This window comes from Thunnus thynnus, chromosome 10 (genome assembly GCF_963924715.1).
Source record: "Thunnus thynnus chromosome 10, fThuThy2.1, whole genome shotgun sequence".
Lineage (NCBI taxonomy): Eukaryota > Metazoa > Chordata > Actinopteri > Scombriformes > Scombridae > Thunnus > Thunnus thynnus.
This window is the reverse complement of record NC_089526.1, coordinates 23,818,848-23,833,405: the sequence shown is the minus strand read 5'-3', so window position 1 is coordinate 23,833,405 and position 14,558 is coordinate 23,818,848. Positions and strand designations below refer to the sequence as shown.

General features: G+C 38.9%; 1 protein-coding gene across 4 annotated transcripts in view; it reads left to right on the top strand.

The window, feature by feature from the left end:
- Window positions 1-14,558, top strand: part of LOC137191775 (CUB and sushi domain-containing protein 3-like) — a 234,512-nt gene that overhangs the window by 24,096 nt on the left and 195,858 nt on the right. For all 4 annotated transcript variants that reach the window (XM_067602161.1, XM_067602159.1, XM_067602160.1 and 1 more), the window contains exon 3: window positions 8,003-8,115. In XM_067602161.1, coding sequence (XP_067458262.1) covers window positions 8,003-8,115 — 113 coding nt within the window. The remainder of the gene's footprint in view (window positions 1-8,002; window positions 8,116-14,558) is intronic.

The following is a 14,558-nucleotide window of genomic DNA, read 5'->3' as shown; positions in this document are numbered from 1 at the left end:
TTGTTCTGAAAGATGCTCATTTCCATATAGCAACACCTGTAGTTGTTTCATTTTCTGTTTTTCCTTGTTTTTCCTTCCTCCCTTTGAATATATGTTCACTCACTCAGGTGTAACTTCAGCTGGAATAAATAAGAGGGTGAACATCATGACAGACAATCCTTTTCTCTGCTTTTCTTTCTCTCTTCCAGGGTAATTATAAATAGAAACTTTGATAGAGATTAAAGAGGCCTTTAATTTATTAATGCTATTAATTAATTAAGACAGAAATTCAGAAGGGAACACGACAAAAGCGACAATGAATTTTTAACATGAAAAAGAATCGACATCCCCGTGATGGACCTGATTAGAGTGTCTCCCCATTGATCTATGTATTCTCTTTGCTCTGTGAAGTCAGCGCTGCACTTATATTATGTTCAATCCCTCGTGCCTAAAAATGGCTGGTTGGAGCACTCATTATTGTACTGAAATTATATTCTGAGGATAGTAGAGGAGAGAAGGAGAGTTAGGTTAATAAAGCCTTTTATTCCGGTATTGCCATACACGAGTAATGACCTCATTTAGGTGATCTTTTTGCTGCTGTGATTATACAATTACTATGACAAGCACATATTAAATGCTGTGTTGATAATGGCTTAGTTTTTGTTGCTTGGCCATAGAGTGGCGTTTTCTTGCTGCAGCTTTTATGGATAAGCACTCCCTCTCTTGAAACCCTCAACTAAAACGTCCACAGTCAAAAGACTGAAAACTTGATTCTGGTGAATCATCGACTTGTGCTTGTGTATTTTTAATTAATATTCTAAGATTTAAATATTAGTTTTTGTAGTTCTCATGTAACTTCATCCGTGGTTGCTTTACTTTTCAACTATGTGCGTTCACACCATCTAGACAGTGCATGTCCTTAGTAACCATTTGTATAGAATAATATAATATCTCCTGTGTGGCTGAACCCTATAAAGAAAGAAACTCTTGGTTTGAATGTAATACTTGGTATATGTGTAGGTTACCTCCCATAATCAAAATAGACCAAAGGGTCAGGTGACCTGGAAATTGTAAAGGTCTCCATTCTACAGAACATTAAGTGTTAAGCTCAGTAAGCACTTTTACAAAAGTGTGCCTGGAGGGTAAACTGTAATTTAAGATGAGCAGAATGAAACATATCTGTTCAGCTCAATCTCGTTTTTTTCTGAGAGTTGTCTATAATTAGTTGGTTGCAAGAAAGATAGACATTGTTGGTCAAAGGGACAAAGACTTCCAAAGTGTGAGACACAGAAACCTGAAGGGAGAGAACCAGGTAACTCAATGTAGAGGTCCGATAGCTGCGGATGTATTGCAGTGGTCCACATCCAGTGAGTGAGATTTTGTTGATCTGGTGCATCGTCCAGTAGAGATGGGATTTTAAAATGCAGTGTTTCTTCTTGAATGACTTCAGTTACAGAGACAAACTTGTTATGAATGTTGAAAGCTTGACAACAGCTGTAACAAAATGGTTGGTGAAACACAAAGCTGAACGCAGCAGCACTCTATTAAAAGTTTTATTGTCAGAACAAAGGTTTTACAATCATGTAACAGTTCATGTTGCCAACTCTTGTCTTTGTTTCTGTTTCAGTTAACAAAACTGTTCTTACTCTTTAGGTATAGTTTTAGTTTCTTAATGGTAACACTGGTGGAAATGTGCCGACTTGCCTCCAATCTTACATGTTCTGACAACAATTCTGACTTCTGATTTTTTTTAACTTTAATCCCCTTAACTGCCTGGTATGAAAATCTTTGTTTCTGTCTATTTCTGAGGCTGTTACTATGTGAGACACTTCTCGGGTGGCACACAGAGTGTTAGGTGGTAGAGTGTAAATCTGTGACTCATAACCTGTGTGTTTTTATGTATTGCTACTCTCTTGTTACAGCATACCCTGTTATAAAATCCTAGAACTTGAACTGTACTAATCATAGAACAAGTGTTGCCAGTGGTGACAAATGGCTTCAGTAGGTCTACAGTGTCTTTTCTTACACAGAGAACACAGAGCATAGGCCATCAAATTAGATATTATAGAAATAAATTTGTTGCCATATACTGCATAGAATTTGCCACAACCAATCCAAACAGAGTGGCTTGTTGTGTTGGGAGTGTAAAGGATGAGAATGAAACAACACAGCATTTGTTATGGAATAAAAAATTGCAACTTGTCATTTTGTTACCATTTTGTTACCAACAGTCTTCAGTCTATTCAGTCATGAGTGAAGTCTTAAGTTTTTGGTAACTTTGTGATTCATTATGACTCATATGTTTGATTTAAAAAATATCTCTTTCCAAAACAACAAAGCAGTACAATGTATTTGGATTAACAGGTGTGCAGGGTTTTGCCTGTCCTCTCCTATACCAGAACTACAATGCAGATGGTGTAAACGGTGGAGAAACAGAGGATTAATTACGCTTTTGTCTTCACACCTGTGATCAGATTACAGTTTTTTTAGTTGAAATGATCCCAGTTTTGTTGTCTGCATTTGACACACTGCCTATTATCAATTTGCAGATGCATGATACTGCAGAAAACCACAAAGTGATACTGTGCAAAACTAAAGATTAGTAGCACACCAGCCAGAAAGGGAAGGATATCAACTTTCTGACCATTCACCAGGCTTACTACATATTACATTTCCCTTTGCAATTCAAGAAATTACTTTTTTTCATTCTTCACTCTTATTAGACTGAGGAGAACCAAGAATGAATTAATTGATAGGATGATTTGACCTTTATTACTGCAGTTATTAAAACGAAATGTCGGTGTCTGGGGCTGCAGTAATGAGTTAGGACATGTCAGTGCAAAATAAGTCTATTAATCATCCCTTGCAGTTTTTTTTTTCTTTGTGTTGAGGAGACGGCCTGCAAGAAGGCTGTTATTCACCGTAGTGAGTAAAAGGCCTTATTTCGCTCTGCTTCTAACTATAATCTAAAGGAAAGTGGTTCACTTTAATTGTTGCTTACTAGGTAAGATCAGCAGAACACTTAAAGTCCCCCCCCCCCCCCCCCCCCCCTCCCCATGTCTGTTTTTGTTCTTCCTTTTTCTTTCCCAGGAGACACAAAGAGGTTAAGACCAGTGTAGCAGCAAGGAGAGGTGGACAGAGACAAACAAAGAGATACAAAGAGGCAAAGCAGACAATGAACCAGCAAGACAGAAAAAGGAATAGTAACGGTGAATAACGGCAACCTCATGCAACGAGAAAGAGAGAAAGTGAGAGAGAGAGCTAGTGTGACAGAAAGAGCTAGTGCGACACAGAGGGAAAGACAGATGGAGGTAGAGAGACAGTGAGTCAGACAAATAGAGGTACATCATCTCCGTCTCTCTCTCCTCTCCCTCTACGGCACACCGCTACTGTGACACACTAATCAGATGGTGGGAATGTCTGACAGCTACCTTCAGGGCTGATGTAGTGTGTTCAGGTGGAAGGAAAGGCTGCATCTGTCCAGGCAATCATTGGTGCACTGTGCCCAGGCACGCACAGTCATTCTGCTGCCACTGGTGTTACTTTGATCCATAAACGGGAGGAACCATAACTGTTCAGGCACCCGGCATCTCTACACCCACTGTGGTTGAACTGGTGGAGTCCAATACAGATGCAAGACAGCTGGTTTCTATTTGACTCTCACTTGTGGCATTTTGTGATTTCCAAGTGTAGAGCTGCACAAGTTTAATTTAGTGTGAGTTTTTTGTGAATAAGCACTGATCAGAAAGCCATAATTACTGCATGCTCTGCCACTGTGAAGGCTTCACAAATGTTGTCTTTTTGTTTCAAATCCATCAAGTATATAATAATTTTGTTTCTACTTCTTTTCACCTCTAATACCCCAGCTTCCATCAGCATCAAGGTCAAATCAAATAATGGTGCTGATTGGGACTACGTTATTTGAAGTGGATGACCTTATTTTCTTTACAATTGGAAATTCTTTGCCATAAAGTTATTATTTAATCCAAACCCTCCTCTTTTTTCAGAGCAACATACAGAGATGCAGATCTTTATCGCTTCTAACAATGGTTTTGATCCTGTTTTGCTTAAATGTAACCCAATGTAATGGATCTAAGACAGTAGTGCTCTACCCTCCTCCTCTGTTGATTCTCACGTATTTCACATATCAAGTAGTCGTGTAATTTACTTGATCCCAGATCGAGTAGTTGCACAGAGATCAAATTTATGGTTTTTGTAGAATGTAGAATGCCGTCTTGGTCATGAGGCACCATGTTTTCCATACACGTGTGCTCACTGTCCATAGATACTAAAGGAAAAAAGATTGAATAGGAAAAAAAGATCAATACATGTCCGATTAGTAAACAATTAATCTACTACCCTTTCCTACCTCTTAGCTACCTTTTTAGATAGTTGGATATAGCAGGTATAAAAATGAGCCCTCCTGTCAATTCACATCATATGAATATGAACTAGCAAAAGCTTTTGCAGTAAACTGGAATTAACTATAAATTAAATGCAAGTGTTTGTTAGATTGCCAGATGTTTTAATAGCCAAGTATCATTAAGAGATTAAAAATGTTATTTCAATGATTATAGTTGCTGTGACACACCTCATTACAGTGCCTATCCTTATATTAAACTTTTCTGTCTTGTTCCATGTTCATCTTGGCCGTAATGCCTGAAATGCTGTACTTTTACTTTCCTCAGTTAAAATGAAAGTTCCCTAGAGAGCTTGGCCTACCTCCCAAAGTCAGATTAGGGCGTAATCCGGTATTTAAGGTGGCTTCTTTGTAGAATTTCAAATGGATGTGTGATTTAGTTTGCAGACTTATGACTGATAAGTGAGTCACAGGCTTCTTGTGTCTAAGGAGATAGCGAGCCCCATGGTGTTTATTTGTTAATGACATTTTCCAACCATTCACCTGATGCTCTTGTTGCCAAAGCAACAGGCAGTAGTGAACACCCGTGATGAGGATCTCTTTGTCTGCTTTTGTTAGAGACATACTTAGGTCTCAATGTGCTTCTTTGGTTTTAAACAAACCAAAACACCATAAGATATTCCACAGATTCCTTGAGAAAACGGAGTCAAAATGTCAAGTAGCTCTTTTTTGCATAAAATAGTAATATCCATGTCTTTCTAAATGCTTCAGACAAGCTGTAGAATGTACAAGATTAATTCAGAATGAGTATGTCTCTGACAGTCTCACATTTTCATGCCTGTGGTAAAACATGTTTCTTATTCAATACTCATTTTCAGCTGTAAAGTATTCCTACATAACCCTGATCATTATGACCCGTTTGAACCAGAAATGGGGCAAGGAGTAGAGAATTTTGACCAACTCTGCCTGGATTGTCACCTTCTAATCCTTCTCACTGACATCCTCAGAAAGGATGTCTTTCCCTCATGTACACTAACCCCATGACATCCTCATTCCCTTGCTGTTTTGTGCCATGATGACAACAGTGCAATCTAAGAAGGGATTTAGTCTGTTGAGACTTGGAATATGGCTCTAAGGTTCAGTTTGTCAGGGCTAAGCTGTTTCTACAGCATTTTATCCACCTTGCTTGTCGTTATGGGAAAATTGCCTTTTTTTATTCCACATATCTTGGTGGAAGAGGGAGACTAAAAGAAATATAGAGGCATTAGCTCATCGGGTCTAAATCTTCACATTACCCTGTACATGTTGCCATAACACTGCATCTGTTTTCTCTCCCGTCCTTGTCTCCCTGTATCACATGTTGCCATAGCAGCACATCTTTTCCCCTCTTATGTTTACTCTGTCATGATAGTCAGTGCCACAACACAATATAAAGAGATTGCTCAACTTTTTGGTTTAATGAACCAAATAATTCAGTGTTCATTTGCCCTACTTCTTTAACTATTGCAAGACAGGGCTTTTTAGTGTCATTGTGTAATTGCATCGCACTCATCCTGGTGGGTGCCATCGACCTCTGTTGGAACATGTACTCCACAGCCACTGATTGTTCTGTTCTTGTCTGTTCCGCTCAGCCAATAATTAGTTCCCCTATGTATCCCCTCTCCCCAGATTTGAGGTAAGGAGGGCAATTCTAAAGACTACCCAGCATGATATCAAACTGTGATTCATTGAAAATGTATAACTCCCGCATGGACAGGGCACTGCAGATCCCTCTAACCCCTGTTCTCCTGTTGGAATGGCACTGAGAGAGAGGTGTGCTGCACAAGAAGGATCGAAGGCTTGTTTGCTACACGCCACAGCAGCTAACAGTAGCTCCAGAGAGAGGCCAGGGTCATACTCGTCTTTTTCATATTTGTAATCTGACTCACAGAACCATGTTCATATTTCTGTGTGAACTCTGACCGGAGCTATCTTTGCAACACAAAATTCAAATAATCCAAAGACAAAAGTGTACAAGTGTTTCTTAATATTTCAATGTTCCATATTTATAAAACTGAGGCCTATAAATGTTTTGTTGCATTTGTCAGCTCCAGTTCAAAGAGGATTGTCTCCTATAGTTCTTTCAGCGTTTGTTTTGGCACTGAGTTATTTGTACTTTAACAGGGTTTAAGGCTTATAAAATGAATGACATAATGGTTAATATATTGGATTGTAGCCAGTTTGGATATTGCACTAACCTACCAAATTTCATCAGTCAAAAACATAAATAATTAAAACAATTAAACAAAACAGTTTCAAGGGGCTACCTTGCTCTCATGTTTGTTCACTCAAACAAGTTTTTCCTGTGATGCACAAGCATCAGCGTCTCCACTTTACCACAATAGCATTCAAATTAAGTAGAACACTTTTGTGTGTGAGAAAACTTCTAACAAGGTCAAATTATAAGATCTTTCCTTGTGAATGTATCCAAAACTGCATCATGTGGAAATTGACTTTTAGCTGTATCTTGGCATGCTGTGCACTATCTGCAACAAAGGGTAATTATTTACTGCAAGGACCCGCACAGTTCACAGCGCTGTAATTGGAAACACTATTGAAGCTGTAAATACAGCACCCTCTTCTTTCCTGTCACAGGGGGAATTTCTGTTTCTCTCCACATTTTGCCTACTACAGACATTATTCACGTTATTGTCAAGCAGAGGTTCAGTCACACAAACAGCCCCAAAAGTAGCAATAGAAAATTACAAGAGAAAACAAGAGAAGGAGACATTTTGTTTTGTGCACAAGTTCTGTCCGATGCTACACAGCTTGGCTTACAGCAGTGGAAGGTCGATAGAACATCAGCAAATGCCGCAGAGGAATGGTCAGCAACACATCTTGTTTACGACGTCGTGAAAGTAAATGGATTTGTTTGGATCTACACCTAATTTGAAATGCTGTAATGAAGCAGTCTGTTACAATGCAGCTGCCAACCCTCAAACACCATCCAACAATAGGGAAGATTCTCACTTGGGTTTTGATTGTATAGTGCCCAATATATTATCAGTGGACAAATTGCATCACAATTCTCAGAGCAGTTCTGTTTTATTAGGCACAAAAAGCTACAGCGCACAGTTTCATCGGTGGTTTGAGGTCTTTGAACAGTCATTATTTTAAGTGATAGTTCATGAGTGTACACTTCTTGTGCATTGTTGCACTTAAGTGCGTACATCTTTCAACCGGAATTTGTAAATTTATGGTCAGCCACCTGGTTCACCTGGTGGCTGATCTAATTTCAATACAAAAAAATGACTATGTTAAACAGGCTCATGTAGTGTTTTGGTTTCCTACAATTTTGTCTTGTTGGAATTGTGAAAATCTGGGCAGAAAAACCTAAATGGTGGTATTGTACATGTACTGCTGTCACAACAGGGAACAATGGCATCTGATGCTTGAAGTTGATTGCTTCTTTGGTTTCATGTTGAAGCTAAACAGTACAAATGTATTAACATAGTAATTTTTTTATAATTTATGACTATCATCATATAGTTTATTAAAACATTTGTTTTACACAGGCTGACACTAGAACAGTGTAGTGTATTTTTTATTGTTATTACTACATAAATGTGATGATATAAATTAAATCATACATTCAGTACTGATGTCTCTTTTTCTTGTCTGCAGGTTAACAGGATTTACCATCCCTCCGCCTGTCACCAGTTCTGGCTCCATTTTTTCACTGAGGCTTACCAGTGACTTTGCAGTAAGCGCTCATGGATTTAAGGTAGCATATGAAGGTAAGAAAATCATTATTTTTTGCTCATTATCTACTAATTGTATTACATATGTAAGGCTATGATCAGGACAGCTCTTCATAAACTGGGTCACCATTAAAAAAAACCCATCAACCAGGAGAAGAAGAGACACCCTTGTTCTTAAGAGAGGAGTGTTTGATCACGCTTACTCTACCTGATTTCCTATAGGGCCTCCACTGTTGAGTTATGGAAACATTAGGTACTTCAATTAAGCAAATTAATCTCATATTTTCCAAATCAACATCCCTTCCCCCGAAGTCCTGAACCTTTTCTGCGACTCCAGAGGTGCATCTGAAATTGCATGGCAGATGGCGATGGGAATTAGTTGAACTAATGGATGTACTGAGTTATCTGTGTTGAAGCAGAGCTGAGTGCAGCGGGGAGCTATCTAAATATGAACTATCCTTCTGTGACCATCTCGCTCACCCCTTCTCGTCTGCTCCTTCAAGAGAACCCCATCACTCATCCATCTCTACCTCTCTCTCTTTCCCTGTTCTTTCATTATATTTTTTGAGTTCTGTCTCAAGCTTTCCTTTCCTTTCCTTCCCTTTCCTTTCCTTTCCTTTCCTTTCCTTTCCTTTCCTTTCCTTTCCTTTCCTTTCCTTTCCTTTCCTTTCCTTTCCTTTTCCCTTCATTCTCCCTCCTACCCATGTGTTTCTTTGGCTTGTCTGCTCCTCTCCTCCTCTCTACGCCCAATATCCTTCGGGTTATTTCCTCACTGTCTGCTCTCTTCCCTGACCCTCTCCTGCACTAACAGGCTGACCCCATCCTCTTGCCTCACTCCTCCTCACTTCCAAGATGCCCTTTTCCATCCATTTTTACCCCCTCCTCATCTCCCCACCTGCCCCAGACCTGGCCAGTCCAGGACCTCTCCCCTCTCCATCTGCCTATTCGTTCACATTCTCTCTCTCTCTCGCTCTCCTGTCTCAGTCTACCTCTCTCTCATTCTCCAGTGGGTGGCTTGGTTGAATTAGATCCCGTTCTTCTGCATCCATATTTTGCCTGCGTAATCTTCAACAGAATTTCATGCCGATTTGGATGTTAATCACATTTTGTTGCATATGAGGCATTTTCCATTACTCAATACTGAAAAATAATAAGGACAGTTGAAAATATTTTCCTATAGGGAGGAGAGGGGATATTATATCAGGGCAATTTATAAAGAGGGAAAAAACTGAAAGTTTCCTTTTGGGGCCACTCAGTCAGGTTGTTGTGTTATAACTTTTTAAGTGTGAGAGTTGTACATGTTAAGGATTGCAGACAAATGATGTATGTGGTAGGGTAATACTGAGACATCGCATAACATACTGCTCAGTTTTTCATGACTATCATTCATTCTTTAATGGTCTAGTGTTACAACACAGTACACAACATAAATATTTAAACAGCTATCTAAGCAGTATGATATTACTTACTCAAACCTCTACAGGCGGCTTCCCTGAAATCCTGAAATGGTGTTATCAGTTTAAAAACGGTGGTGTACTGACCTCCATACCTGACCTATTGTGGTTGAGTTACATCCCCTTCAATCATTATAATCATTATCATTGTCATCATCGCAATCATCTGAATTTACAGTAAAGCTCAACGACATGATTGCCATCATAAATTTCCATTTTTTTCAGAGGGGACCCTTGTGACTGACGCATATAAAACAGAAACATTCGGTGTACTCATTCATAATGTATTCATTTACAAACCATAGTAACTCACTGTCACCGCTGTACATCTTCCTTGTTATGCTGATATGGTTAGCTACATCATACGCATGAATATGCATGTGCTGCTCATTCTTATGACTGAGAATGTGTGATGCTAGTAGACTCTCTGAGATGATTGAATCATGACTGCAATTAAGTGGATTTGAATCTGCGTGCATATGAAGGACACAGTGAAGGACACAGCCAGATGGAATCTAATTTCTCGACAGCCTGTCAATCTTTCGTCAAATATGTTGTAATGCAAACCAACGCCATCTTTCTGTGAATTTTATCATCAATCAGTGCCTTCTTTCCTGCAGCTTAAGCATTCTGTCAGTGTGATACTGCAACTTTAACATTTAAGCATGTCCTGAAAGGGTCATGCTGTATTTATTAAGGAGGACAGATATGGGAGCTTTTTTGCAACATATCCAAACAATAGCCAGTAGTCTTGACACTTTCCAAAGGACAGAGATAGGCTGCAGCCGTGTACTGCACATGTATCAAGCTGGGAGTAATACTATCTGCTTGCCCTTTGTTGAAGGTTGTATATTTGCAATGAAAACATTTTTGGCCTATCTAAAACCTGCCTCAATGCCATTTCAACCTGCCTTCTCTTTAGAAAAGTCTTTGAAAGACAGTTGACCCATAAAACATAATTTCATCTTTTCTCCCCAAATCATTTCATTCGTCCATCTGTGGCGCTACAGAGTGTCCGCTGAGTTGGAAAAGTGTGTGCGTGCGTGCGTGCATGTATGAGCATGTGTTGTTTACCAGCTGATTTGCCTTGTGATCCAACATGGTTGCAGTCAATACTCCTTTGCCGCATGAAAATCCAGCTCAGTAACCAGTCAAGCAGCCAGCTAGGAAGCCAGACAGGCAGTCTGCACAGGCAGCTCCTGTGGGGAAAGTGTGTTGCTTGTATGCTCACAAACACTGCCACTCCGTCAAACTTCTGTCTTCTTCAAAGGGCTACATAGTCATTAGATATACAGGCGAAATAAATAGCTCAGCCCCTGAGAAATCTTGCACGCAACTATCTCATTTACTAGTTCACATAACTCACTCGTTACCAGTGTGATGACTTATAATGAAAGTCTGTCTGACTGCCGCTCTCTGTGAGTAAGTAAAAATTGTAGAGGAGAGGTTGTTATGATGACAAAATCACATTATTGTTTTCCTTTCACTTTTCACTTCCTTTATGGTCAAGTGTTGATTTACCAGGCCTCAGTTATTGTTGCTCTTTAGTGCTGTTAACATATTTTTGCGAAGTTGTAAGACAGCATTGTTTTCTCCTTGTTTTAGTTTAAGCATAGGTCAGACAGATTTCACTGGTTTAAAAGAGCCCTGCAGCATCATATTAATGTTGTCGTTTTTGGTTTTCTCTGGCATCACAAAAGTATTTGCTGTTTATTATGATGTTAAGCACCATATGCACTGTTTTTAACCAGGCTGTATTTTGCAGACTGGGTGATGCTTTGTTTGGTTAAAAGTTCCCCATTGGCATTGTATTAGTGTTGTTTGCATTCATTTTGCCCACCTTAAAATGAAGTTTATACAGGTTTTCAGGAAGTTTAACACCAGCACCAGCCCCTGGTATTAAGCAGCAGCTGTTTTCCCAAGGTTCAGTTATATCAACAATTTATTTAGGGTCCTCCAGATAGTAACACTTGTTAGCTGAGGGCTAACACTGTGTCTAAAACACTTGATTTCTTTAGGGGGTTCTTTAAACCCTCATAATAGTAGAATTCCTGATTCAATGTTAAGTGCAGGCTATTATTCAAAGTACTACTTTGTTTCACTGTCTCACATTCCGATATGCAGCTAGCCTGCAATTGAGGCACATAGTTTTTTTGGGGTTATTTTGCCTGCAATGAGAGGCCTTATCCACACCAACGGCTTCAAATATCTGCAACACATCCTGCAAATTAATTCAAGGGCCATGTCTGTCTGAGACATTAGTTATGACTTTCCATACACCAAAGGGCATTGAGTCAGTGCTGGTATAATTACAGTAGGGATGCATCTATTACTTTTTAATTAGTGACCTGGGGTGAGTTTCTCAAAACATTTGCTTGCGAGAGCAGGTCTTTTGTTTCCCAATATAGTCCTCTCAAGAACGGCTGCCAGAAAGTGATGATTATAGCAATGAATGGTTGATAGTTAGCATAAGTCTTTTAAAATGTAATGATATGCTTTTTTCTTTCTTGGAGAGGATGGGGGGTCAGACCAGTGAATCTATTAATCATATACACTATGCACATGGGCGTTCACTTAAAGTCTGTACAGCATGTTGCACAATTTGTATTGCGATAGAAAGGATTGTTTTTGGAGCATGAGCCTTAAATGAATCTTACCTCATATAAAATCTGTTGTGTGTTGTCATCCTGGAAAATAATTTATGTCATCACATTTTTATTTGGCTGAGTGCAATCTGTCCAATGTCCCAGCAACATCTGGCAGCTGAAATTAGAGCTCTGATCAGGGGCAAGTGAAGGTTCACGGAGTAGAGGTTACTTTGGGGTATGATTAGTGACACTCTCAACAGTCTAAAAACTTCTAAAGTTTTTGAATTTATCCTTAGTCACATCCTGGTCACAGCAGGTTTGTGGAGACACTTGTGAGCAGCAGCACGTTTCAGATAGAAGAAACTGCAGAGAATGAATTGTATATGGAAAAACATTTCAAAGAATGTAAATTCACCTATTCTTGCAAACATTAACTGAAGAAGAGATGGTAACATCAGTTTTACAATATATCAAAGCCACCTATTAGAAAGTTCACTTATTTGTTAATTTGTATTTTTAACAGTTACACACTGAAAAGTCTTGCACTAGACCTCCATGTTACATTTGTGTTGTGGCAGCATGTATATTTCCAGTCTTCTGCTGGGTTTTCAATTGCAGGGTCTCATATTTAACATGTATTTATTTTCTTTCTGTGGTTCCCTGCTGTATTATAAACAATGGCTTATGTTTTGGCCTCTGCAGTGACTGGATTTCAACAATAAGCTGACACGTCAACTCATTATTTTGGTTGTACGGCCCACAGTTTACTGTTTTGGTTCAGTTTGTTTTCATCAGCATGATTCTCCTCTGCAGCAGATGTTTTAGCAAAAACATTCTGATAAACAGACTGTAGACTACCTGCCCGGCACCAATCAGCGCACAAAGTTAGCACCTGGCTGATGAACACAGTGGAGATGTTTTTCTCAAGAGGTGTTGTAGTGCAAAACAGGGCTAAAAGGAGAGTGAGTATAATATATTTACATTCACCAGGTGGCCAGAAATACAACTGCAAATAAATGGTGATGTGAGGAGTAAATAAATAAAAATATGACTTTGATGTCATTTTCAGTCAGCTACCTTTCAGATGGTATTACAGCATTAATGTTGGCGTTCAACCGTCAAAATCGTCTTCTAAGATGTTCACTATAAATATTACTGAGTTAAAGTTATCAGCTTCTCCTCTCAAGCTAAACCCACACAATTATCAGTATGTTAGTGAACAGTTGGGTGAATCCAGTTTCTGAATGATCTATGGTAGAGAGAACACAGCTGCAGTAACGCCGGGTGAGCTGGACCACTGGATTTAATGAGGAGAGCGAGTCCATTGTATTGTCACATGGGAAGTGAGTGTGAACAAGTAAATGCAGCCTTTCCACTAACCCTGAGATAAACAAGAGTGACACCTGTAACTGTACACAACAAAGATGGCGACAGATGTAGTCTTAAAATGCTTCAGAGACATGAAAATTAAAAAACTGTGCCAAAAATGAAACTACCATTTCACTGATGAAAAGTGAAATGTCTTCAGTTTTTATTAACTAAAACTACACTTAAACTAACAAAAATCTAATTATATGAAATTAGACTAAAGCTAATACACATTTCCATTAGACTAAGACTAAAATGAAATCAAAATCAGGTGCCAATATGAACACTGGGTAATAATATGTAAACGTTGTGTGTACAGTTTGTTTCTGCTGCCCCCAAGTGGCCAAAAATGTGGATGTCCCAATCAATTTATTTCCTCAAATCCCAGTACAGGTCATTTAATATTTTTGTTTTCCTATAACAGATGCAATTGCACAGTAAGCTTTAAGCAAGCCAAGAGAAACATTTTTAGACACTCATAATCATCCTTTTTTTGTCACCCAAAAGAGATTGATACACCAAATACATTAAAAAAATGAGTGGTAGATTAGCTACATTTAACCCAAATGACTTGTACAGTACAGTGTGTTATGTATTGGTTCTTCAATACCTGACTTTCTTTTCCTTCACATCACTGGCACAGTTCTCTACCTATAAGTCATCCAAGAACTGCTTGGCAGCCAAGTTCAGCAAACAGGCCCTTTATGATCAAGTTTTTTTCAAATGGCTGATGAGTGTTGAATTGCTAAAGCACACCCTTTGGTATTTTCTAATTACCATCATCATCATTGTATGGTCAATGTCTAATCAAACTCTGCTGGTGTGATAGAAGGCTTTGGGAGAAACAGTTTTTGGTTTGGGGTGCTCTGAATAACATCTGGTTGCACACAGCAATGTCCCTGACCAGATGATTTTGTATCTTCTATAGATTTTTTGATGCAAATGTTTATAGCTCAGCAGTATGTTGAATTTTAATCTAACGGTCTCTGCATCAAACTGTAGTGTTGTTGTGGCGAGTTTGTTGATATTTAGATTGCCTTTGATGTGCTTAGTCACACTTTGTTGAACT